At 40.2% G+C, this 27,106-nt stretch overlaps 1 protein-coding gene across 2 annotated transcripts; it reads right to left on the bottom strand.

Moving 5' to 3' along the window:
* Positions 1-893: 893 nt before the first annotated feature.
* On the bottom strand, positions 894-26,012 carry tasor2 (transcription activation suppressor family member 2). 2 transcript variants are annotated; one of them, XM_033635327.2, is made up of 22 exons: positions 25,542-26,012; positions 25,089-25,237; positions 24,668-24,763; positions 24,500-24,572; positions 21,265-21,356; positions 21,027-21,164; positions 20,718-20,851; positions 20,595-20,611; positions 20,272-20,371; positions 20,066-20,160; positions 18,222-18,328; positions 17,670-17,742; positions 17,472-17,540; positions 15,014-17,377; positions 13,848-14,601; positions 13,168-13,630; positions 6,846-10,532; positions 4,037-4,159; positions 3,796-3,949; positions 3,576-3,681; positions 3,140-3,321; positions 894-2,840 (listed from the first exon to the last, which is right to left on the bottom strand). In XM_033635327.2, exons 1-22 carry the CDS (start codon positions 25,573-25,575, stop codon positions 2,743-2,745), a joined length of 9,108 nt encoding a protein of 3,035 aa, XP_033491218.1. In that variant the 5' UTR covers positions 25,576-26,012; the 3' UTR covers positions 894-2,742. The 2 variants fall into 2 exon arrangements, with proteins under 2 accessions (XP_033491218.1, XP_033491219.1); XM_033635328.2 differs by having other exon boundaries at positions 13,848-14,163.
* Positions 26,013-27,106: the final 1,094 nt, after the last annotated feature.

The raw sequence follows: 27,106 nt of genomic DNA, 5'->3' as shown, positions 1-27,106 counted from the left end.
CCCTTGCAGTCGACTTTATGCTTCTCTGCTGTGTCTTCTGCATAGCAGGAAATGTCTGTTGTTAGGTAACCATTTGTTTGCTTGTTTACCATCTATTTATGAAAACACATTTCTGCCTATGTATTTCCTTCTTGGTGCATGTCTCCAAATTGTATGATAGTCCTGGCATGGTGAGTTGAATGTAAAAAATGTAAAATGATCTTGCCTGATTGACCACTATTGTATGATGACACATGTAGTATATTTTCAAAGACAAGCTGCTGGCTGTTTATAAGCAGTCTGCAGGCCACAACGGGCTCTCGGGCCAGACATTGGACATGCTGCCTTATTTCCATTAATTTCAGGTCCTATTTTCTATTAGTTTTACAAACATGTTGTTTTATTTACAAGACAAACTCATGTCCGCCCCCCTCTTTTTTTTTTCCTCAACAAATTTACAAACCTGGTCTGATTCATATACAGACCATTCACCACCTCAATCTAACATTTAAATTTGGAGGGCAAAATAATTCTAATTTGGTTTAAAATCACATCTCAAGTTTAACAGATCTTCGGTGAGTTGTGCTGTAAGATTTTCTGGGATAAATCCAACTTATGTTCAGTGTTGTCTCATCCAGAGAGTTTTATTCTCAGTGAGGCCCTCTCCTGGTTAAAGTCCTCACTTCTCATTTTCCATTGCATGTATCCATTATGTGTGTCACTCTACCTACACACAAAGACAGTTCATTTGAGTCTATTTACAGCCAGATGGCAGCAACCTCATCCTTTTGTAAACAGTCATAGATCTTATTTCTGGAAGGATGATCTGTGAGTGGCAACACATAGTGTAGTGTGAGTAGTTCATTCTTCAGCTTGTATGAATGTTTTCTTTCTTTCTTTTTAAAGCAAAACAATTACAGAAACCACTTTATTCTCAGTCAAACTGCTCTTGACAGAGTCATGAAATATAAACATAAACAAGTGCTGAGTTTGTTACATTGCTGTGCACCAACTATTCAACACTCATGAGTTAAGAATCACTGTCAACAACCTAAACAGCGAAGAGTAGTATACTTAAATATATAAAATATACAAACAGGCTAATTTAGCTTTGTCGCAATTGTGTCAATTTATACCTAAAAACAAACACTAATAATGATTGTGCGGCAAATGTTTGAGATCAGGACTGAAAAGAAAAACTAAATATACACTGTAAAAAACAATAAAAAATATAATACAAGATGCATACAGTATATACAGTACACCTGCCTGTATATTGGCATTTTTGTCACGATCCATTAACTGAATGATAACTTAGTTGAGAAATGAAACAAACACAAAACATGTCAAATAATAAATCAATAATTATTGCTTCATACAAAAAAGCTGAACTGATGTACTCAAGAAAAATAAAAGAACTGTTAACCTGCAAAATGACCATTTGTATATCAATTACTCACCGTTACCTTGTAGTCGTGAAGAAAACTGTTTTTCTCTAATGCCTCTACGGTGAGCGAACGATCCAATAATGGTGAACATTCTTCATGAATTGAAGTTAATGGGGACCGCATTTAACAACAGCAAAACTATATCAAAACATCTGTTAACAGACAATCACATAACTTGTGCAGTATAGTCCAAGTCTCAATTATCCAGCCATATGCTCAGTACATTACAAACACATGTATTTTCACTTAAACATGACAATATAAAACACCTCCACCCACAAGTAGTACCCCTGAGTGTGCCTGAGCAATAGATTGTATAAAATAATGGATGGACATCACCCATTGGTTTGTGGACTCATGTTTTGAAGCCTTGAGTTTGGCATTTGGGATGATGCCATCTTAGCTTTGTGCAGCCAGAAGTGACCGTATTTGGACGAGAGGCTGTAGCTGTGGAGGAGTGGAGATGCCAAAGACCGTATCTGCAGAGAGCCTCTTTCTCAAAGCAGCCAGCCCTTAATTATGCATAATTTTAAGCCTTAATAAAATGGAAAACTGGGGGGTTATATAAAAAAATCACCCCTGTACAGTTATCATAAAGGAGGAAATTACTTATGTAGACCAAAACGGTTTCCATACCAGGCTGTAAACATGTTTATTTCTGCTGTAAAGTTGGGCCTTTTAACATGGAGGTCGATGGAGATTAACTTGCTTCTGGAGCCAGCCTCAAGTGGCCATTAGAGGAACTGCAGTTTTTTTGCATGCACGTTAAACTTCATTTTTTCAGCACAGCAGGTTTTCTCTTGGCCTGAGCACACGTGTGCATATCAGAGTTCAAATGCATGGGCATATCCAGGCATGCTACTCGGCCGTGAATGAGACTGTTTGTACTAACTTGTTTTAAATCATAATTTAGTGAATATGCATGTGTGGGGAGCACTGAGCAAATGACAGGATGAATGAGACTTGAATTATAATGCAGAAGTTGTGTGAGAGTTTGTCAGCAAATGTTTTGATATAGTCTTGCTGTTGTTAAAAGTGGTCCCTGTTTACTTCAACTCATGAAGCATGTTTACCTTTTTTGGATTCTCCGTTCACGATGGAGACATGCAAGAAGACCAGTTTTCTCCACAAAGTCAAGGTAACACGATGAGTGACTGTTACACAAGTGGTCATTTGCGAGTGAAGTATTCCTTTAAATGTAGTATTTTTGAAATTGTGGGTAAATCTCTAGTTTCTCCTCACATTCAGTGAGTGTTTTCATTGTTGTGTTCTTGAATTTGCACAACTTAAATGTGCCCATCAGACCTTTTCCAGCTCAGGCTGTAAATGTTTCGCTTGGAGAACACATCAGGAAAGAGCTGAAAGTCATTGTTAAAATTCCATTCCTTCCGAACGTGCTGTCAGTTGTTGAATCTGTAACAATAAAAAAACAAACATGTCATTCCTTTATGCACTGCACAATAAATAAAAGCTTTACAGGTTAACTCAGAGACAGTGTCGAAACTCAACCAGCACTATGTGACTTTTGGGGATCAAATTCACCTTGCTGGTTTTAAGGCACCGGAGCACTCAAAGCTATCACTCTATATATCACTTATATATTTGCAATGTTTATAAAATCTTGCTAACAACATCTTCGAATTGAACCCCAATATTATATGACTCATTGAATGTAAAGGAACAGTTAATGTATTAGTGCATTAGTGTCTCACCAGTTATAAAAACAGGGTAACGGGCTGATATGTTCTGGACCTGCAAACGGACCAAACATGTCAGATAGTCAGGCCGATCTCTTGACATGAGGTCACACTCATGGTACGGCATAACCTCCATAATTCCAGCTTCTTGGCACCAGTTAAGGAACTGCTTCTTCTCTTTTGCCTCTGCACTCAACCTGGATATGGGAAGAGACAAAATGTTTGGACAGGCAACAATGTGATGAAAAGGCTTTTATAAAATAAACAATCAGCGTAACCATTCTGTATAATGACTGTGAAAATATAAGGAAAATATGTGAAAGAGCGTGATATATGGAATGGAAAAACATGAAAAAAGACAGACTTTTAAAACACTTGTCACCTGCTATATAGGGAAGTAAGAAATAACTGGGGTTTTTTTTGTAGTTATGTTTCTAAAGTTGACCCCTACCTTGCATTTTCCTTCAGTCTACGGCTGTCTCTGTAGTGCAACATCCATTTCCACTTCCCCGTTCTGCTTAGCTCTTTCAAGATTTCTGCCATTTTTTGCATGTTGCCTTAAAATTCATACAAAGATGATATTGTGAGTTAAACTGGGATAAATTATAAGGTGCTTTCATGACAACATCTTAAACAACAGTAAGCTGGTATTCAGTTAAAATTGCACATACATAGGCTGAGGGGCTCCAGTGCTGCTCTGTCGAACATTATAAAGCCACCCCTGGTGAACAGCTCCTGATGGGTGAGATTCACGACATCATCTGGTTCGTCAATTCCAGCAAACTGCACACCTGGTGTATTTTTCAGCTCGAGCAAGCGCGGGACCTGAGGTGGTGGTGAGCAGAGTCATTAATTCATGATTATCTACTGCAAAAGTCCCATCATGATCTTCTTCACCAGCTGATCAGTTACCTCACAAATGTGCTCTGCAATGTCTTCATTCCTGAGAATGATGAGTAGAGATGAAGCACTATCCTCACTAAGGAAGAACTCGGATGGCTGTACAGCTGTGTGGCCCTCTGCTTCTAACTGTGCCTTTTGGAAATCAAGGAGAAATTACCAAAACGTTAAAAGCCATTTTCCATTAGACATTACATTAATAAAGACATGTAAACCTGGAAATGCGTTAGCCTTGGTTTAATGTCTGAATCATAACCCCATTTAAAACCATCTGTGTTTTTTTAATGATACTCCTGCCAAATTGTATGTTTTGGTTATGAAACACTCATAAGAAGATCAGAGGCTGTGATCAGTTTGGATTCAAACCAGTTATGACAGACTGAACTCATATTTACTCATCCCTTTTTAAATGTTATGATCAGAAGTTCTTTATTATTAAAAAAGGAAGAAATAAGGGCTTACAGGAAAATATCAGAAATGCTCCTTTTCTTAGTGAAGCGTATTTGTGTTTGATTAGTTTCATGTAGCTAGACCTATCTACATAGTGCTGTGTTAGCGAGTTGCGAGTGTTTGTTTTTATTTCTTTAAACCAATCGCAGTCGTCTTGGGCAGCACTAAGACCAGGATGCATGGACGGTGCCTTTGCAAAATAGTGTTGTGGGTGAATTTATTTTGATGAATCATTTGCACATGGTAAGGCGAGCATTGTCATTAAAATGGCACAAAAAACATTAATAGTTGTCTATCACTTTAATACAACTCTTAGTGGTAAAAAAGACCAACATAATTTGATAATCAGTGCTCAAGAGGTGAAGCATGACTATATTTTAGCTCTGGAAGAACTCACTAGACTCCTTAACACCACAGATGATTTGCTGGCTATGTGACTCTTGTAGAACATTATTATGGCGATATCATAGAAACTTGTGTGATGTGGAACAGATCGGTACATTGGTTAAGTCACTGTCTTTGGCGCATGCTGCTGCCATAGTTAAAAGATGTGGCCAATCAACTTTGACTGGCTGTGTCACAGAACCTATCAACATTGGGCATTAAGAGTCCCACAAGATGGAGTCTGGGCTTTTTTGACGTGCATTCACAAGTTGTTTTATTCGTTGTAGATCTTTATGACAATTCAATGAAAGAACAAAGCAGGCATGCCTTATTGCATGATCTAAATCTTCGTCAAAACTTGCAAACTGGTGTTAGCAGTGCAACATTTCATCTTAACACTTCAAGTGTGACTTTGATATTTCGATCATAATTCCTGACCAAAAATTGCAGAAAAATATTTTAGTCAATGTTTATGTAATCTCTAGCGATTCAAATCTTAATTATATAAGCCAACCTTGGTAGTTTTGTTACATTTACGTAGACTCTGAGTAAATGCATAGAATTGCTTTCACATTAGGTAACATTAACAGTAGCTATACAAGTAAACAAGTAGACTAGTTTACTGCAGCAAGTCAACAGAAAAGAAAGAAAACAACTCACTGCAACATTGCCATTTGAGTGACAGATTCATTGTTAAGAAATGGTCAAAGAGATATTTCAGTCCCAAAAGTTTGGGTGTGGCAGGCCACCGAAAGTTAAAGAATGTGGTAGAAACACTACATTTTGATGCCTGGCCGGTATGACTAGTCATTCGAGCATAAATTACCACCCTATTCAATGTTTATCTGTTTGTCTCTGACTTTTTTAAAGATTATTTTCTGGTCTTTTGCCTTTATTGGACAGTACAGACAAAGAGTGACAGGAAAGGGGGCAGAAAGAGAGGGGGCGATATGCAACAAAAGGCCCTGGGTTGGTATTGAACTCAATCCGCCGCAGTAAGGACACAGCCTTAGCACATGGTTGTACTAAGGTGCTTTTAACAGGTGAACTAAAACTAAAATGAACAAAATCTATCTTGCAGTGACTTGCAGCATCAGAAACCAACAAAAAAAGGCATTCTTTAAAGACAGCATGATACACGGCCAGTTGCCTTTATAGTTTAACAGCACCCAGCAGTGTAAGGGGGAAATGCGGCAGGACAAGGATGAAAGTAAAGGCGGCAAAAGTCAGAGTGGAGCAGGTAAGTCCAACAAACACTGACTTTCACCGGAGAGAGCTGTGTTCACATCCCACTAAACCCTGTTCTTTTTTCCTAAACCTAACCACTTGCAGTTGTTGCAACTGCAAGTGGTTGTCAATTTGCGGTGTTGTAACAACGTAGTGCGTTTATTTTGAAAGAGATTGTATATAACGTTAAATTTCCCGTGAAAACAGAATTGTATCTTAAAGAAGACAATGCACTTAACAGACAGAACTTGACACGGTGTCCCAGAACGTCAACAACCAACACACCAAGGATACCTTGCACATCGTGTGTGGACGTGGAAAGTCCATAACCAAGCACGTCAATATGTGACGAGGTCTGTGAGAATGTGTTTTCTGCAGGCACTGTGATAAAAGCAGTATATTTAGCCATATTATAAAGAATTTATCATATAGATGGACAGCAGAGAAATAGCTTGTTCTACATGGTAAGTCTTGGAAGTTTGCATGGATATTTAGATTTTTTTTTCCTGTGTGAAAACGCGCTGTGGAACTGGCCGTGAAAATGTGGCATGAATCCAAGTTGACTTCTAAACTCCAATAAGTAGCAGACAAACTTGTCCTGGCTCCTTTTGTAGAAGGGATAAGTGTTTTGTTGTCAAAAAATGCATTTGGGGTGGTTTAGTTCAAGAATGTAGGTTATAAAAAGTATATCTTTGGAAAATTACAGTAAACATATTTAAAGGAAATACTGCATTGGAAGTTAGTTGAAAACTTGTCTTACCTTCGTTTCCTCAAAGAAGGGATCATCTGATGTCACTAATATGTAGAATCTATACTTTGTTTTACAGGATTTCTTCACAACTGAATTCAGTTTACTGCGGAAACTCTCATCCATCTCCCTCTTCATTTGATGACAGAAGTCAAAATGGTTACTTGATTCAGTCTTCAGGTAACCTCGATCCATCTTGAAGTGCTTGGGTGTGGATGGAACCTTTTTGACAGCACAAACATCATTCATCTTTGCCTCATACAGCCTGGCACACTCTGAGGTCACGCAAGATATCCCAGCATGTTTCATTGGGTTCCCTGTTCCTTGAGATGTTTTTTTAGAGTAAAAAGTCTTTTCTTCCTTTGTGGTGTCTGTCAGGTCTTTCCTGTCTGACATGTCTACCTTGATTTTTTGTCCAACAACTGACAGTGGATCCAAGTGTGCGTTCAAGTGTTCCACTGCATCCTCCTGCTCTTCTAGACTAGAAAACTGCACAGTCACAGGACTGGCACAAGACAAGTGCAATTTGTCATGTGTGTCCATGGTGAGTCCCCTCTTACTTCTTTTCAAAAGCTGTCTCATTTGTTCTGAGAAGATAAGGCACTCCTGTTCCATTGATGCCTCAGTGATGTCATCTTGTAGGCACCTCCGAGAGACTTGCTCAAGAAAAGAATAAGGTCTCTTCTGGCTGGTGTTATAGACCGTACACATGAGTGAGCTTTGAGGGTCGAGAAGGAGACTGTCATCCATCATGCCACCATCTTTGTAATCCGCACGTGAAGTCGATGTGTCTGAGCATCCTGTTTGATCCACTGCAATGCCCTCTTTAGTTGTTTGCCCAAATTTCTCAACTAAACTGTAGGTCATGAAACCTTGGTTTCCATCATCATGTTTAGAGGAACTTCCTGCAGATTCAAAAGACTGCACTGGGAGAGATGATGAAGGCATTTTGTTGAATTTTGAATTGCCCCTTCCTTGGTGCTGGTAGAAAGGATCTAGACATACAGATTGAGCTTTATCTGAGTAAGACTTACTGTCACTGACATTTGATAACCAGCTGCTCATTGAAGAATGCTCACTTGTCTCTTGCTTGTCATCATTTAGTCTTTCAGAGTTTCTCTTGTGTTTCTCTGTCTTTTTCTCCAAGAGCATTGTAGTGGGTGTGGTGTGTGTGACTACAGGGGTTTTAATCTGTTTATTTCTGGAGAAATGTGACATTGCAGCTTTTTCAATCAGTCTGTCTATAGAGATGCTGTCTGCTTGACTTTCATCACTCTTAGATGGTTTTACTGCCATGACAGGACGCTGACTGTACGCATGTGGTTCATGACTTATATTGGTCTTTGATGTTGTCTTATGCTTATCTTGGTCAATAATGTTTGGTTTAATAGCTTGCAAACTCTCAGTAGAGGGAACAGATCTGTAGGGATGACAATAATCTTGCCCTACCGAGGCTTCCTGTAATTTATCTGTTCTTTCAAAATAGTGTTGAGGAACTGATGAGTCTGTTTTCTTAAACTGCAACTTAACACCAAGTACTTCCTCTAAGTTTCTTTTGAAAGGTGATATGAGAAAGTGACCTGTTGATTCTGTCTGCAGTTCTTGTGAGGTAGGGGCTGCCCCCATTGCTGGCTTTGTATTGCTTATTTTCTGGTTGTTGACATCAGCTGAGGTGTGTCTTAGGGCTAAGCAAGGGGGCATGCACTTGCTCGTAGGATTAGGGGTTTGATCAATAGAGTGTTTCATATCAGCTGTCTCAATTTGGCTGGTTTTGTCAGTGTGGCTTGATTTGGGGAGGTACTTGTCTATACTTTGCAGAACTCTTAGAGTCCTTAGCTCAAGATCAGGGTGAAGATCGCGATGAGGCGTGGCATCCCTGTTTACTGTAGACTTGTGACAAAGTTTGTTCTCAAGTAACATCTCATCCTTTTGAGATGTCAGCCCTATATCAAGACATTTATGAGCCTTGTTTCTAGTGGTTTCACCACCACTAAAATCAGAAGCACTAGCACTAGGGCCAGAGCAAGGTAAGTACTCGTATGGTTTCTCATCCATAGTTGGGGTAGAGCACCGGTCGTCATACTCATTTTCCGAAACCACCAGCTGGTTGTTTTCACTTCCATGAAGAAGTGATAGTGATATTCTGCCAGCAGGTAATTCTGCCTTTTTACTGTACATTTGAGATGTACCACACACCTCTGTGGGTAGGACAGTTTCAGGGTAGTTAGTTCCACTGATAAATGGTATTTCTTCCTGGCCCTGAACAACTTCTTCAACCTTGCCTGGTGAGGGTGAGCCATGTGGTTGTACTGTATTGTCTTCAGAGGTGTCTATTCCAATAAATGGAATTACAACCCGACCATTGATCTTTTCCAATCCATCATTTATTTTGTCAATCTGTTTGAGATCTGTTTCTTGAAATAGTGTCACTTTGGCTTCACTGTGAAGTGAATGAGACTGATGATGAAACAGCTCTTTCTCAGTTACATTATCAACCTCTCCCTCAAATGATTGGGTATCCCCATCTTCATGGTCATCACAACTTAGACTGAAGTTTTCCATTACTTTAATTTGGCTTCCTGTTTCAACACTGTCATTTGTCTGGGGAATAAGCCCAGCTGAGTTAGAGCCATCTAATGAACAGTTGTTCTCATCAGACATGGCTAATGCTGCCGTTTGAATTGTCTTATCTGCCAAACAAACATCTTTTTCCAAATGTTCCTCAACTGCAGTTTCTTTAGCAATAGGCTCCATTTTTAAGGATTCTTCGGGAGATTTTTCTGAAATGGCTTGTTCGTCTGTCATCGCACTGCTGGTTGCACGAAGCTGTCTCAACTGTAAATCATGGCAAGCATCTTCTTCGCTGTTGACTTGAGGTGGTTCCTCATCCAATGGTGGTTTGTGATAACACTCTATGATGCCATCCTTTACTGAGTCTGGGCCATCACACATCATAGGTACTGGTTGATCACTCAGATCACTGTCAGCTTTCGCAGGTGAATCACATCTGTCTTGCTCATCAAGTCTGTCTTCTTTTCCAAGATGATCTTCATCTTCCATCACTTTACCTGTGTTTACTTCAGAACAATCCTCATCTTCATTTACATTTTCAACCTTGCCTGGGGAAACTGCTGTAGGTTTCTCCTGAGATAACTGCTTCTCATTTTCCAGAGGACCATTGCAGAGTACACCGGATTCTGTGTTTGTTGAATCATCACCTGTATCAACAACTGTTGCAGAAGATTCTACATTGTCTTCTTGCCATGGCTTTTCTTTCACTTCCAAGTTTTCACCCTCTTTGGAATCAATTTTATCATGCTCAACAGCATGGACCACATCATCTGCTTCCTTTTTGGAGTCTACTTCTTCATCTGTCACAGATTTAGATGAATTCCTTTCTTGTTTCTGCACTATGCTTTTAGCTGTATGTTCTGAATTTTCAATTCCAACAGGCTTATCGTTGCATTCACATGACATGTGGCCACTTCCTGGGCCTGTCTGATTATTTTCTTGCTGACTGGATGCACTTTTAATTTCCTCTTGTTCAAGAATGAATGTTCCTTTACAAGATGGTACATCTGTATCGTCCAAACTCCCAGCTTTTTGAGAAGGGGTACAAGTCCTCTTATCCTCAAAGGTGCTTCTGACATCATTCCCCTCACTGATAATCTCTGTAGAGTGCACCATCTTTTTGTAACACTAGAAAATGAAGAAGAAAACAGAATAAAAATGACATATTATCTATTACAAATGTCTTTCATTCAACTACAGGGGCACTTGCAGAGGGCAGACCCCCGCCAAGGTCAAATGCCTCATCTTACAATGTTAATCAAAGTGAAAAATAATTAGTGTATTAGCCCTGTCACACAAAATTCGTCCATGGCCCATGGTAAACCCTAAAGTTTCATGAAAATTGGACCAGTAGTTTTTCCCTAATCCTGCTAACAAACAGCAACAGAAAAACAAACTGAAAACACAACTCCCTTGGTGGACGTAATGAGGCCAGATAATTGCTGCCTGACATGTAGTCTCGCATGACCAGCCTCCCTTACTTCGGAATGGAGTCTGGGGACATTCGTCTTTCGTTTTGTAATAGAAATGGGCAGGGATATCCAGACCACGTGACGGCGTTGCCATAGGTACAGCACGCTGTAAATCCTTAATTTCTCCAATCTTGTGGATGTTGCAGCTCTGCAATATAGCTGAATCAAATGAAATCATATACATTTTAATCTCTTCTTGTGATGCATTGAATACTTCATTTCGAGGAACAGCAATTCCGGTGTAGGCGGGTGTAAGGCAAAGCTAATCAGCCCTTGGTCGAGGAAGTATGGAAGTACACGGATTTGGATCCAATCTCATCACTGCCGCTGGGAGCCAGTGCTAGTTCTATTACAACTCTCCTATGGGAATGTCCACAGACGACAGAGTCAGCCAGCGTGCTGACGTCTCCAGCATCTGTGTAAGAGACTACCTGACATGCAGGTGCATCAGTCATAAACAAGTGGCTACCACCGGGGCTGAAAAAAATGAAGCCAATGAGGAAGTGCTAAAAACTGCAGTTCCTTTAATGGCCACCTGAGGCTGGCTCAAAAGCCAGTCAAGCCCCATAGACACCCATGTTAAAATGCCCAACTTTACAGCAAAAATTAGCATGTTTAGAGCTTCATAAAGAAAAGCAGTTTCGGTCTCTTTGGCTAATTTCCCTGTACATGACTAGTGAACAGGGAGTGAATTTTTATTTAACTCACCCATTTAAATTGTATCAGTGCTTAAAGTTACGTATAATTAAGGGCATGGCTGCTTTAAGTGACAGGCTGTCTACAAGGTGTCACCACAGTCCATGAGTCAGTTCCAACCTTTCATCCAAATTCAGTCACTTTATGCTCAGAAAAAACAAATTGGGGTATGAAGGTATTCACTTTGAGTTTGCTTAATCCCTGTAGCTATCATACAGTCTGTCAGCAGCATGGATTGTGCAGTCCATCTGGGGAATTTGTGCATTACCAGAAAACGGCACAAATGTGACATGAGAGACACTGCACAGGGCTCTAGGAAAATGTACACAATCATCAATACTTATTCTGGTATATGGTTTAATATAGCGCAAACCATAAGGCACACAGGAGGCATCTTTGCGTGGTAGGATGAACTTGCAATAGACTACCCAATAGGGGAGATTAAAAGGGATAAAGGGAGCTGATGATGTTGACCATCTCTGAAGCTCACACCTTAGTCAACTGTAAATGATTCATTTCTGCTGGACCAGAAGCATGCATCCCTGTTTGAAGGTTTTACGTGGGAGCTGTGTTATCAGGGACAACAGTTTTTGTCGGAGTCTCCCATTGTAAACTGGTCCATGTATAAAGGCCAGAAAAGGAGTTATATGAAAGTTATTCTGAGAAGGCTACAACAGGGCATAGCCATCTTATCTGGAATGTGGAATATTTGCATCCCTGGTAAAGCCAAGCCTTGGAGAGAAGTCTACACAGGATTGCCTAGTAATTTGGCCTCACCCCATGCAGCTTTGCCAGTCTGAGCCTGAACAAAGGCAGAGCCTTTTCTGTTCTGGAGTCACTGCCCAAAAAAATTGAATAAAGGGTCTGGTACATGGTATGTTAAGTAGCAAGCAAAGGTGCAGGCCTTGTCTAGTTCAACACTAGCCACTGAAACTTGCAATCAATATGTGAATTGTCACCTTTGGTGTTGAAAGACCTGGTATTTGTCCACGAGGCAAAATGACACCAACTAGTTGGGCTCATTTCTGTGCTCGTGGATCGAAACTGGACTCTCCTTGTTCGTAGGCTGCTGGCCTTGTGGGTGTGAGGATATTCAAGTTCTGGTTGTGTGCTCATGCATTTGAGTTTCCCCTGGGGAATTGAAAGGGTAGACCATTGGTTTGCACCTACGTGCCAAATAGCAATTCAGAATCTTTATATCAGATAGTGGTGGAGCCTTGTAGATTGACAGAATAAACCTAAATGGTGTAGTGAATTAAATTCTGGATGTCCATCACAGCCTAAGATTTTTCAGCATTCCAAAGGAAGCTGGAGACATGAGGTCTCCAAAGTCTCTCAAAGTCTCCAATGCAGAGACAATTGTTTGGAACTGTGGCCAAAAGGTCTGAGGGGATTTGCAGAGGAGCTTGTGAATATTCAGATGCCATCGGAAAACAGTGGATTCGCCCTACCAACTCACCCTATTACCTTCAGTAGTTCTTCATTAGTTGTCCATAAATTATGCTGATGATTCTAAGTCTTCTACTATGTCGCAAGTTCACATACCTGGTCCTTATTAGTTTGTCTTTAAAGTAACAATAACATTAGAACCAAACCTGCATTGTGCTTGCCTCCTGTAGTCCCACAGATGACTTGGGTGTGTTCAACGTTTCACTAGCTTCTTTCCCATCACCGGACACAGAATTGTCTTTTCTGTTGACTTGTGGATCTGAAGTGACAATCTCTGCCTTGGAGTTTTTCATTGACAAGTCTAAAATTAGAGGTCCTTGGTCCAAGACAGAGTCATCCTTTTTGCTGAGGTCCAAAGCTTTTGAAAATGAAGGGTCTGAAGTGTCTGTTACACTCGGGAAAGGAGCAAACGAACTGGCCTTGAGCTCAGACTGAGCCGGGGCTGATACCATTCCATTGGACAATTCCAAAGAATCTCTCTCTTCTGAACATGAGTTCGAGTCAACATGAAAGAGTCTGGCTGTTGACCTGCTGTAGAACAGACCTATCCACATGTGGACGATAAGCCGGACCTCTTCACTGGTGTCCTGCATTGAGAAATCCCATGGGCTATCGAAGATGTGAGATGCACAAAAATTAGCTCTTTCAGTTGAATAATTGTGAATCAGATCATGCCATCTGAGCTAAAAGTCAACTTTACTGACTATCACCCACATTTGACAACTAGATACAAACAAGAATAGTACTGAAGTTATGTCAATGTAAAATGCATCTTTTACTTTTATGTTGCAATTTCTTGTTTAAAAAGGTAACAAAACATACATACCCATGCAAGGCTCGGACAATGGTTTTATCCTTTGAGTCACTTGTAAACTTGCTGTCTAGATTAAAGTCATAGTTTTCTTTCCACTGCTTTGTGACTTGGATAGATCCATCCTTGCTAACAAAGGTACGGGATTGTCTGAACTTTCTTCTGTGCCCCATGTGTCTTTTCAGGTATTCTGGAGTCCTGTGGTTTTGTTCACTTCTATCATCCTGGCTGATAGAGGGGTGTAGTGTATTAATTCCATCGCCATACATTGTCTGGTGATGGTGCAGCAGTCTCGTAGAACCACTTAAAGGGGATACCTGGAATGGTGTACCTGGCAAACCCAACAGTAGAGAGGAAGATGGGGGCAATGAGTAAGCATGTTCTTTAGATATCAAACCAACCAATTCACTGCCTCCCATAAGATGGCTTGGTGAAGGAGACTCAAGAGGCTGCATGGGTCTAGCAGCAGGCTGTCTAAGCAGAGCATGAAGGACTGACTCTTGTTCAGCACTGGTAACATCGTTTGTAAGGTCACTTTTCTTCAAACTTGTCTCAGGTTTTCTCTCAAGTGCTGGGTCTGGTTGTGGTGGAACCTGGTCATTACTGGCACTGAGTGCCAAGTCAGCAAGTAAGTTCAAAGCATCTGTAGATGAGCAAGCACTGTTCATTTTTTCCTTATCAGTCTTCCTGATAGAATTATCCCTAGTACACTCTTTGTATTTGAGTTTTTCACTGGCAAAACAAGCTGGGGTTTGAAAATGCAACCACCCTGTGAAGACAAAACAGAGGAGAAAAAAGAGAAACTGCATGAAAATAGAAAGTAGCACATTGAAAGCATTTGAAATATACCAATGTATATCTATTAGGAAACTGTCACCAACATGTAATATATTCCATCGTTTCAAACAACTGGATTGGTTTATTAAGCCAATAATGTTAGGTTTGGATGCAGATGCACAGGACAGGCATAATGCAGCTCAAGCAAGAGAAAAGCAAAAGCAAACTAAGAACTAGCAAAGACTTAACAAGCGCAAGTATAGCATGCTGAGGACAGTTGCAAAGGTGACAGATCCGAGACAGGGTCAGTCAGTTTCAATGTCATACACAATACTGAAGAGATTTTACACATCATGCACAAAAAACAAGCATTCCAAATTTCAGAATTTTGAAATATGACTTACATTTCTTTCTAACATATTCTGTAGAGATGCCTTGATGCTTTTTTAGCATTTTAATCCTTCCCCTTCTTGGAAAGATTGAAGGAGGCCTTTGTATGATTTGAGGTTGTTTGTCTAGAATGGTTTGTTCTTGTGTATCTGACGAGTCTTTCCTTTGTTGAGTGTCCTGACCTTCAGTTTTCTGTATTCTATCTGGTGTCGCTTTAGGGGTAAGGCCAAGGGCATATGCAAAAAGAGGGTCAACAGACAGCATCTTTGAAACTTCCTTGACATACACATTGGTATCCTGGACACTTGTAATTGCATAATTAGTCTTCAGCATCCCAGTATCTGAGTCAATTTTGCCCTTCTTCAGACAAGGCTCGGTGTCTTTGGCAGTATCTGCAGGTCTTTCCTCTGATGCAAGGTTATCAGTTTTTCTCTTTCCTCTTAGAAGAACTGATTTTAATTTACTTAACAGAAATTCACCTTTTGTAGCACACTTTGCTGGGGAGAGGGTATCAGTGCGTTTTTCCTGAACTGCTTCTGAGGAAGGAGTTGATGTGCCATCAGTCTTTGAAGAATGCACACTACTCTCTTGATTCAAAGTCAATGAACCATTGCCATCATCTGACGGTCTCACAATGCTGTGTTCAGAATTGACATCACTGACATTTTGAAGACAGTTCCCTCTATCCTTAGAAGTTGTGGCCTCTGTTTCATCCACTGCTGTCTCTGGAGCTGTGCTAGACTTGTACTCCATTTCGACTGCGCAATGAGCATTCTCTGAAGCACTGATCGACATTTTACTTTGGCACTCTTCATCTTTTTTAGGCTGAAGCTTATCCTTTAAAGACTTAATTTGATCAGCAATATCTGCAGAACCATGGGGAACCAAGATTCTTCCACATTCACTGATGATCGGTTTCAAGTCCCAGCGTTCCATTTTTTTTCTCAGAGGACAAGCTGCAAGTTCCATTAAAATGGTGTTTTCCAAAGTCTGCTTTCCCACGCCAGATTCTTTCTCCTCTGGTACTGCTAAACCAACATTTTTTGACAATGATTTTCCAAATATGCGCCTTCCCCTTTGTATTTTCCTTCTACCAATATCTGAGGGATTACTCAACTCTTGTTGGGCTGATGATTCCTTGGCCTGGCCTTCCAACTGACTGTTCAAGTTGTCATACTCCACTGGTGTTTTGAATTTTTTCAAACTGGGAGTCTCAAGGCAAACTTTTGATACTTTCTTCCGACCTCTGTAATAACCCCTGCGTAATTTCCTCCGTTTTGTTTTTGTGAGATTGGTGACCTCAGGGCAGTCCAAAACCTTTTTGGTTGTAACAGTGTCATCATTCAGAGAGTTCACTTCTGCCGTTTGCAATTTGGCCGCTGGAAAACCAGAAAGCTGAAAGTCATTATGCTTTGTTGCAGACACCGTACTGATCATACTTATACTCTCATCAGTGACAGTTCGTTCTGCCGAAGTGATGCTGACAATCAGCTCTGCAGGAAGGTCATCTGATGTAGGGGGAGTCAGAAGATTTCTTGCCCCCTTATCCGTTGTGATCAGCACAGTCAGATCAGATTTGCCAGTGTCTTTTGTAACATCTCCAGCTTGCAAATCATCTGGTACAACATTCTGAGGTGCAGGTGTTAAGTCTTTTTGTGCTTCAGCACTTGTTATATCCCTGTCCACAGATGTTGTACCATCTTGCAAATCATCTGGTATAACATTCTGGGGCAAAGGTGTTACGTCTACTTGTGCTTCAGCACTTGTTATACCATTGTCCACAGATATTGCACCATCTTGCAAATCATCTGGTATAACATTCTTGGACACAGGTGTGATGTCTTCTTGTGCCTCAGCACTTGTTATAACACTGTCCACTGATGTTTCAATGTTTACCGGAGATCTCTGACCTGTCAGCTTGTCTTCTAACTCCATACTAACAGGATTGGCTGGTGCCTCCTCAGGAGACGACAGACAGATGTAGACATCATCATCAAGGTCTTCGATTCGCTCCTCTTGCCCAGCTGCCAGGATTTCAGAAGCCTTTGACACTGGCAGTTGAAAAGAGACTGGCTTGCTCAGGTATGACCTGAAGCTCTGCCATGCCCTGTTAGTCCACTCTGGGGAAGAATAGAGGTGCTTGTGAGCATCCAGCACATCATACTGATCTGGAAAGATGCTGATTTCCCTTGAGGGACTTGCCAACCCAGGATTTATCAGAGCTGCGTAACTCTGCATATGCTGCGCCAAGACTTCACACAGCTCTTCATCTGGATAAATGGGGTTTTTCTCAACCTCACCCTCTGCATAACTTAGTACTGGTAGAACCCGCAGGATTTCAGATGACATGGCAGGCCTTTTCTGTTCAGATTTTGTGCCTGACAAATCAAGAAAGAGTACTTGTTTTTGATCTCTGCTTTTTTTCAACATATCAAATGAAAATATCCACTAATACACACATGCTGTATTCACCTCTTTGTATAACTTGTGAGACTGGAAACACAAACATGCCTTGCAGGACATCAGTACTGGACCCAGTATCTGGAAAAAAACACAAATGTACTGCATGTGGCTGACATAAAGATGAATCATGGTTGTAAAGAAAGTTAGAATTTTTCAAGTTTTGTCATACACTGACAACAAAATAATGTCATCATTTTCATAACTTACCATCATATTTGAGGAAATGGGATGAGTGCAACAGAATAAGAAAACCACCATCATTCAGCTGAATGGTGAGAGCCTGTGCATATATGAGAAAGTTTGTTAGAGTTTTTGGATGTTGGACAGGAAGTAAAATTAAACTTAAAAAAAAAAAAATTATCATGCAGTGCATACTGATATAAAAAGTAGACCAACTGTTGTAAGGCAAAGGAAATTGCCAATGCCATAACTATTGACTAGACAATTTACAGACAATGACTTGCAATTTTAACAATCAATTAATTGTTTAAGTCATTCTTTGATAAAAACAAAACAAAAAACAATCATTTCCTTGATACATTTGTAAAAATGTAAATGTTTGCTTAGTTTTCTGCATTTCATATCAGTTCAAATCAAGTGCTTTAGGTTTTCTGACTCTTAGCCACACTGAAAAAAACACAACTTTGGGCTCTGATGAATTGTGATTGGTATTTGTGATTTTTTTTTTTTTTTACATTTTATAGCATGACTGACTATGGCCTACAAACTCTGAAAGGTTGATAACAAACAGGAACTCACAAGATCTTTCTCCTTGATCTCCCGCAGAAGCAGAGAGAGTGATTTGGTTTCTTCTGCCTCGAAAGAAACCAGCTCACACAGGGTGCAGTACAAGCCGTCCAGAAAGACTGAAAGACAGCAAAAAGTACAGTACAGGCCAAAAGTTTGGACACACCTTCTCATTCAATGCGTTTTCTTTATTTTCATGACTATTTACATTGTAGATTCTCACTGAAGGCATCAAAACTATGAATGAACACATGTGGAGTTATGTACTTAACAAAAAAAGGTGAAATAACTAAAAACATGTTTTATATTCTAGTTTCTTCAAAATAGCCACCCTTTGCTCTGATTACTGCTTTGCACACTCTTGGCATTCTCTCGATGAGCTTCAAGAGGTAGTCACCTGAAATGGTTTTCCAACAGTCTTGAAGGAGTTCCCAGAGGTGTTTAGCACTTGTTGGCCCCTTTGCCTTCACTCTGCGGTCCAGCTCACCCCAAACCATCTCGATTGGGTTCAGGTCCGGTGACTGTGGAGGCCAGGTCATCTGCCGCAGCACTCCATCACTCTCCTTCTTGGTCAAATAGCCCTTACACAGCCTGGAGGTGTGTTTGGGGTCATTGTCCTGTTGAAAAATAAATGATCGTCCAACTAAACGCAAACCGGATGGGATGGCATGTCGCTGCAGGATGCTGTGGTAGCCATGCTGGTTCAGTGTGCCTTCAATTTTGAATAAATCCCCAACAGTGTCACCAGCAAAACACCCCCACACCATCACACCTCCTCCTCCATGCTTCACAGTGGGAACCAGGCATGTGGAATCCATCCGTTCACCTTTTCTGCGTCTCACAAAGACACAGCGGTTGGAACCAAAGATCTCAAATTTGGACTCATCAGACCAAAGCACAGATTTCCACTGGTCTAATGTCCATTCCTTGTGTTTTTTGGCCCAAACAAATCTCTTCTGCTTGTTGCCTCTCCTTTGCAGTGGTTTCCTAGCAGCTATTTGACCATGAAGGCCTGATTCGCGCAGTCTCCTCTTAACAGTTGTTCTAGAGATGGGTCTGCTGCTAGAACTCTGTGTGGCATTCATCTGGTCTCTGATCTGAGCTGCTGTTAACTTGCCATTTCTGAGGCTGGTGACTTGGATGAACTTATCCTCAGAAGCAGAGGTGACTCTTGGTCTTCCTTTCCTGGGTCGGTCCTCATGTGTGCCAGTTTCGTTGTAGCGCTTGATGGTTTTTGCGACTCCACTTGGGGACACATTTAAAGTTTTTGCAATTTTCCGGACTGACTGACCTTCATTTCTTAAAGTAATGATGGCCACTCGTTTTTCTTTAGTTAGCTGATTGGTTCTTGCCATAATATGAATTTTAACAGTTGTCCAATAGGGCTGTCGGCTGTGTATTAACCTGACTTCTGCACAACACAACTGATGGTCCCAACCCCATTGATAAAGCAAGAAATTCCACTAATTAACCCTGATAAGGCACACCTGTGAAGTGGAAACCATTTCAGGTGACTACCTCTTGAAGCTCATGGAGAGAATGCCAAGAGTGTGCAAAGCAGTAATCAGAGCAAAGGGTGGCTATTTTGAAGAAACTAGAATATAAAACATGTTTTCAGTTATTTCACCTTTTTTTGTTAAGTACATAACTCCACATGTGTTCATTCATAGTTTTGATGCCTTCAGTGAGAATCTACAATGTAAATAGTCATGAAAATAAAGAAAACGCATTGAATGAGAAGGTGTGTCCAAACTTTTGGCCTGTACTGTATATCTAAGAATTGTGTCGAGACACTCCTTGAAAATGTAAATCCTGTGCAACAAGGCTGTTTTTTCTGTTTTTTTCTAACAGCACACCTTCACCAGAGTAGCAGGTTTCAAAGACAGCCCTTGGCAACAGCTTTCTCAGATCTACCATGGAAATGGCTCTGTCAATTTTCACCACTGGTGGCCTGAAATGGAAAAATAAGACAAAGCACAGAAAATAGGTTATATAATCTTAATTGTTAGACAGTTAAGAATAAAAAAGCATCTGTAATGTCTATGTGCACATTGTAACTTACAGTTCTGCAGGGATCAAGGCCCCTGCTGTAGACCTCAGCCCAACATCATAGAACAGGGTGCCTATTTGAAGCTGACCCTTCCACGGGAAGTAATGAAGAACTGGGGGCGAAAAAAATCAAATAAGTACATTGATATACTGTAGGTGTAAGAATATTTTATTAATATATTGCCAAATATTTATTACAAGGACATATTTTTTTAACAGTGGTACATATGAGCTGTTTATTGGGTTGATCTACCTTATGGCAGTGCTATTTTGTTTCTTTTTGAAAGCAATATGTTTAAAGAAACACAACTATGCTATTAATTACATGTTACTTACCAAGTTTTTTCTTCTCACTGAAAAGAGAAATAAGGAAACAACAAATCAATATGATTTAACTACCCTCAGTTTGTATGAATTGGTATTTGGTCATGTAAATGTAGTGCTGTGGCGATACAGTACCTTTTCTCCTGTGGTGCAGCAAAAGTTGCTTTGGTATCCGTATATGAAAATGATACAATGGCAAAAGGACAGGCAGCGCTGGGAGACTGAGTCGTTGCCTTGCTTTCATTATCTAGCCGCTCATACATGTAATACTGCAAGGACAAAACAAGAGGCACTTGAGCTGCCTGGTATCTCTGCAATTTTACCCTCTTAACATGCACTCATCCATTAATGTACTCAACAATAATGCACCCACAAGGATGCATCTACACACAGACAGATAAGACAGAAACACAGTTTCATCGCTAGTCACATGTCTCTTCTCACCTGGGTTCTCTCGAAGGCAAGAAAGGAGCTGGTATTGGCAGACACTGAAGGCAACTGTTCTGACACGTGACAGTCAAACCCCACAGTGGGCACAGTGAAATTCTGGGTGTAGTTCTCTATAACCTTTTTAACTCTACCCTGTTGGTGACGCAAAAAGACAGTGTTGTTGTTAATTATTTTCTTTGAGCAAAAACACAACGCCTCAGACAAATATTTCACAACTGCTCTTCTTCAGTACCTTTGTCAGCCTGATGATGGCAATGTATCCAGATTTTCCATGATACCAGCGATTTTGATCCAAACAGTCAGAGTACATTGATATGTAAACACCTGAGTGAACACAGAAAACTTTCATTTAGTGTGTGTTCAATTAAAAATAAATACAGGGAGGGTCACTTATCAAGATTTGAGGAAACCATAAAAAAGCTACAATTATTAACTCATGACTTCAAAGTGTCTTTACAGACAACTGACACTCCTACAGCAGCAAGGCCACACCTTGAAAGATGATTCTCAGTTCCCACAAAGCAAATCAATAAACTTTGATTCCACAAGGAGAAAGTGTAGTCTCCCATCAGCAGAAAGTACCTCTAATGGCCACCAGATAGTAGGACTTTAATAGTTACTTTCACTTCTTCTACTGTCTCTTGGTGAAAATTAAAATTACTGACAGGAGTCCAACATGAGCTGGCTGAAGGACAAAGGGCGGGTGTTGCTGCTTCCTCATTTAAGGCCACATTTACAGGCCTGTTCATGTCTTACAACATAGTGTACTTTCTGAGGTGAAGCATGAGACAATTATGGCAAGAAGGAAAAAAAAGTCAGGTTATTGTCAATCATGCTTTAGAAAGACACAAAAGCACTACACACAGTATAATTAAATAATCACAATATAATGGCATCTGAATGGGGATAGATACTTTAAGACACTTTAAGGAATACTTTGCAGATTTTTTAACTAGCTTCATAACAATGTGGGCAGTATGTGTAAATGAACTGTTGTAAACCTCCCTCCATCTTACAAGCAGCCAGATTGGCCTGCCCATCTCTCAGGTCAAACTTGCGTTTTTTGTCATCCTGTAGATTTTTGCTGGCTTGAACTACAAATTGCACTTTTTTGAATGCTTCCCACCACAGAGGCAGAGAATATAGAGTGGTGCATGAATGAGTCCTAAAACCAGGAGGTGAGTTAGCATTTTAGCACTCCGTGTTCACTCCTCTTGTAGTCAGTGGGTTTTTGTTTGGATGTCTGAAATAAGATCTGTGCTTTACACAAGCTTAAGAGACTTTCACGTTTTGTTCTATGACATAAAATGACATAAATACCCCCTTGTCAATTTTGAAGCTGTAAGGTGTCTTAAAAATGGCGGCTGCTAAAAGGTGGCTAACTGAGACTACAGAATGTTTTCACTTTGAACATAGATTTACAAATGCATTGCAATGGTGACATTAAGTTATGCGACTGTGGTGTAGTTTGTTTTTAGCCAAATGTTAGCAATTGCATTTACGCTTTAAAAATTACATAAGTGGTCAATTTGCGAAGATTATCTTGCTGAACAAAATGTGTAAGTATCATAAAAGTTTATTTGCCAGGTCAGTATGTTAGGTCATGAGACTGTAGTGTAGTTAGTTTATAGTCAAATGTTAGCGTTTTACTTCTAGCGATTGCATTTACGCTTTAAAAATCATAAAAGTGGTTGATTTGCATAGATCATCTTACTGAACAAAATGTGTAAGAATCATAAACTCTTGTTTGCCACAAAGATTATTTTCTGCAATACTCTAAAATCCAATGGAAAAATCCCACTGGCTTTTTGAAGAGGGAACTAGGGTGACGCCAACTTCCGTGTCGGCCTACAAAAAAACCCTCTCAAACTCAGACCAAACTCAGATCAAGCAGTAAAACTAGGCACTGCTGATCAAATATAAACCAAGATTCTGTTACTGTATTGCCTATTTCTCGCCTAAAATATCTTCTGAGACATATTTTTGTGCTCTGTTTGGCTGTAATACAAAAAAATCTGAACAGGAAGGAGGCACCATAATATTTCCTGTATTGTAAAAATGGAGGCTGAAAAAGCTGAGATCAAATGTTGAAACTCAGCAGGGCTGATAAAATATGAACCAAGATTCTGTTACTTCTGGTCCAGTGCAGCACAGTGCATTCTGGGAGTTGTAAGTTTTCTACCTCCTGAGCAAAAGCAAAGGCCACAGCCCTTTTCCTGTTGTTTTTTCTCTGGTCATGGTCATGTAGCACCAATGTCAAAAGTATTTGTGTCTTTCTACAGCACAGACAGCCTAGTTTTATGAAAAGACCATCTTTCAAGCAGTGAAATATGTTTTTAACAATGAGCAACATTCAGGTAAGATCTCTCTGGTACAGATAAGGTCTCTCAGGTTGCAATTCTGAACGTAGGAGGCTAAACTAAGAGCCAATAACTGGTTTGGTAGGTTTGGTGTGGCCTTTATACTCCTCTGCAAGCTTTGTGCTGACAAAGTGAAGAAAGTTACAACATATTTGAAGAAAAAAAAAAACTAGCTGTATGACCTTCCCAGATGTCTCTATCTCTTTCAGCCATTTAAAATGCAGTCATACTGTTAAGAATGAGTGCGTCTGTTATGAGAGGGTATAACACCATTGCAATCTGCACAGGAACTAAAACATATCAAAACAGGCAGAGTGAGAAGCACAACACAGATTAACCCTGTGCAACACTCAATTACACGTGACACAGTGGAGCTCTTGTTTCATGTGCCACTCCAGTGTGATTTTACACCACGGTACACAAAGAAAACAAGGACTTTGACCAATGTTTATACACTTATCACAGCCTAAAGCAGGCCAAGAGATATTAGACAGGATCTCTGAGAGGAAACATTTGAAATGTGCAGTCACAAAGAAATCATAGGAGTACTTGTCACAGTTAAATGAGATCCATGTTACAGTGCAGTCACATACACAGTTAACTTCTTTCTGCCTTCGACACAATGCATATCCTGAACTCAACAGTTTCTGTTTCACAACAGAAATTCTTCCACTTTCATTTATAGACATTCATACAGCTATTTAAGTTGCTTTCACTTTCAGAGGCAGGGGAGCACCAGACACTCAACATGGACTATTCCTTTGCTTGATCTGCACTACAGACAGGACAGGGTGCATGCATGGGCAGTGTCCTGGATAAGACCATCAAGGTAATAACTTTGAATAAAATACTTCAAATAAATGACAAAGACTTGATGTAGTTCTTTTAATTTTTTAAACAAGTCTCCACTGAGTATATCTGAGTTACATGCTACACAAACTCTTGTGTACAAATCTTAACTTGGTGTTTTCACTACTGAATTTTGGTCACGCCTGAGCTGCCCATACTGAAATGTCAATGTCATTGTGATCACACTACTGGTTGTTGACACAGTGACAGTACGAGAGGTCGGGGGGGGGGGGGGGGGCTCAACTCATCATAATTTACCATTTGAAGGATCTCCCAGCGTCGTACATGTGCTGTTTCCAGTAAGCACACCGGTTTCTCCAAGCGCATTAGCCTTTAAACAAATAAAAATATCAATATCAGCAACATCAGCGAGATTTGTTGGAGCATGTTTTTGTCTCAAGTGTGCCAGCGTCTCAAGTGTTTTACCTTGTTGACATCATCAAACAGCAAAAACCCATAGGACTCCTTCAGGTCCTCCTCTGAGTATCCTGCTTGTCTTCTATTTTCTCGGAAAGCATAATACTACCACGAAAGAAGAAATCAGATTGGGAGCTGTCAATGTCATGTTTGAAGCTCCTCTCATAGCATTAAAGGGCAGTTCCTATGTTCACACAGTCATTTTATTCTTGGCCAAGACTTTTCAAATACAGGATATTACATAAAATCACTGCTAGTGGTGAAAGGATACAGTAATCGAAATAAGGGTGTGTTCTGGATATTTAAAAGGCATTAAAAAACCTGTGCAGCTGTTGATTACATGTGCACACATTTAAGGTTAACCATTACACATGGCTTAATGTTTAATGCCATCTAATGTTGGGACATGAGGAACAGGATGTGGACTGACCTTTTCTTCCAGTGCTGGATTCTGTACCAGGACAGCAGACTTGTATCTGAAAGACTGCTTTGACTCCTCATACAAGTACGCACTTTTGAGTGGAGCCAAAATGTTGTTTTGAAAGACGACAGAAGTTTCTGAGACAGGTACTAAAACACCTAAAAGTAGACACAAATGCAAACTTTAGCACAATATACACGCCATAATGGCGAAATTATAACAAACTGCGTTTTCGTTTTTCAACTGGGGGAAAAGTTTCCGAGTTATTTCACAAGGCTGGGACTGTTTGTACTGAGAGACACGACACCTTATCTACGCGTCCCTTTTCTGTCTAATCACGCATCAACGGCAGCTCTATACCTCTTCTAGCTATGCGTAGAAGGAAATAAACATCCAACCTATGTTTTCTTGTTAACCCTAAAGTGAAAGTTACACGAGGGCATTACAAAAAAAGCCAGTCACCTTTACTCGAGGCACCACCATTTCCACTTTCCATTGCTGAGCACTTATGAAATCTGTCGTTTTCCCTTTGCCCATCCGTGGAAACAGCTGTGTCTGGTTTTAAACATAACAGAATAATAAAATTCCATGTATCCTGGGTCCAGACAACCTTTAGTAACTTGAGCTCTCGCCGCAGTTTCAACAGATATATTAATGCGACAACCAGGAAGTTACAAAATAAGCGACAGTCCGAACACGTAGGCACAAAAATATCCACTTAAATCCACTTTTATCGTTTCACGGGTGGTAAATCCGTTAATGTGAATAAATATCCTCAGTGTTCGCGTGGGGGGGATCGCCGCATGTAGAGCCCGTTTCGAAAAAGAAACAGAAACCTATCGACGCAAAAGCATCCATCTTGAAAGTCTACACCAAACTGGTGGTGGTGAGGCAGTTGTTGAAGCTAGTCTGCGCCTGCGGTTCACTTCTACTGTCTGTGTGTGTGTGTGTTTGGGGGGGGGGTAATGAGTGTGTTTTCCTCTTTCCAGTGAAAAATGAATTTTTACTGACTCTAAACGATCTGGCATTGATAAAAACCTATGTTTCCACCCTTAACTTGGTAAAGCCTGACAGTCTTTTGAAGGTTATGATATGGATTCTGTAATATCTATTTATGTATAGTCTAGTTTAATGGAACTGGAAAGATTAAAGGGGAAGTTGGGATCAGCGGTTACACACATTTATTTTACACATTTTTACCACCCTCATTGAGGAAGCACCAAACTTAAGATTCAAGTTTCTGACCAAATTTGGATTTTAGACCATTCTGCCAGAATCATTCAACATTATCAATAACCCAATATGAGGTTTAGTACCTTTTAAATCTCCATCGAACAATATTTGATAGCTTGACCTTGAATCCCTGTGTCGCAGAGTGCTCCAAGGATTATGTTATTCTGTAGTTAGCGTTGCCTTGGCTCCCTCGTCAAAAAGCCTATGGTTTCTAGCTGAATTTGGATTGAAGACCATTCTGCCAGAATCATTCAAAGTCTTTAATATGAGGTTTAGTACCTTCAAAAGCTCCATCAAACAATATTTGATAGGTTGACCTTGAATCCTCGGTTCCCTTGTTAAAAAGACTATGGGATTTTTCCATTTTGTATTTTGGATTAATGCCAAAAATAAAATCTGTGGCGAACAAACGTTGATGGTACTTACATGCCTTGTTTACCAAGATCACCGTCACAAATTAATACCAATTTTTTGATTTTTGAAGCCTCAATGCAATCTCCAAAAGTCAAAGTCTAAGTGCTAACACATTTAATTTTACACATTTTAATACCCCCAGTGAGGCAGCAACTAACTTTAGTTCCCAGTTGTATCATTATTAAGGGTGAGGTATTTACAGTATATAAATAAACTAGTAAGTGATTTTCAACTGAATTTGGATTGAAGACCATTCAATCCAGTCTTCAATAACCCAGTATGAGGTTTAGTACCTTTAAAAGCCCCATCAAACAATATTTGATAGGTTGACCTTGAATCCCTGGCTCCCTCATCAAAAAGCCTATGGGATTTTTCCATTT

Source organism: Epinephelus lanceolatus, chromosome 5 (assembly GCF_041903045.1).
Source record: "Epinephelus lanceolatus isolate andai-2023 chromosome 5, ASM4190304v1, whole genome shotgun sequence".
Classification (NCBI taxonomy): Eukaryota; Metazoa; Chordata; class Actinopteri; order Perciformes; family Serranidae; genus Epinephelus; species Epinephelus lanceolatus.
This window is presented reverse-complemented; position numbering and strand designations above follow the sequence as displayed.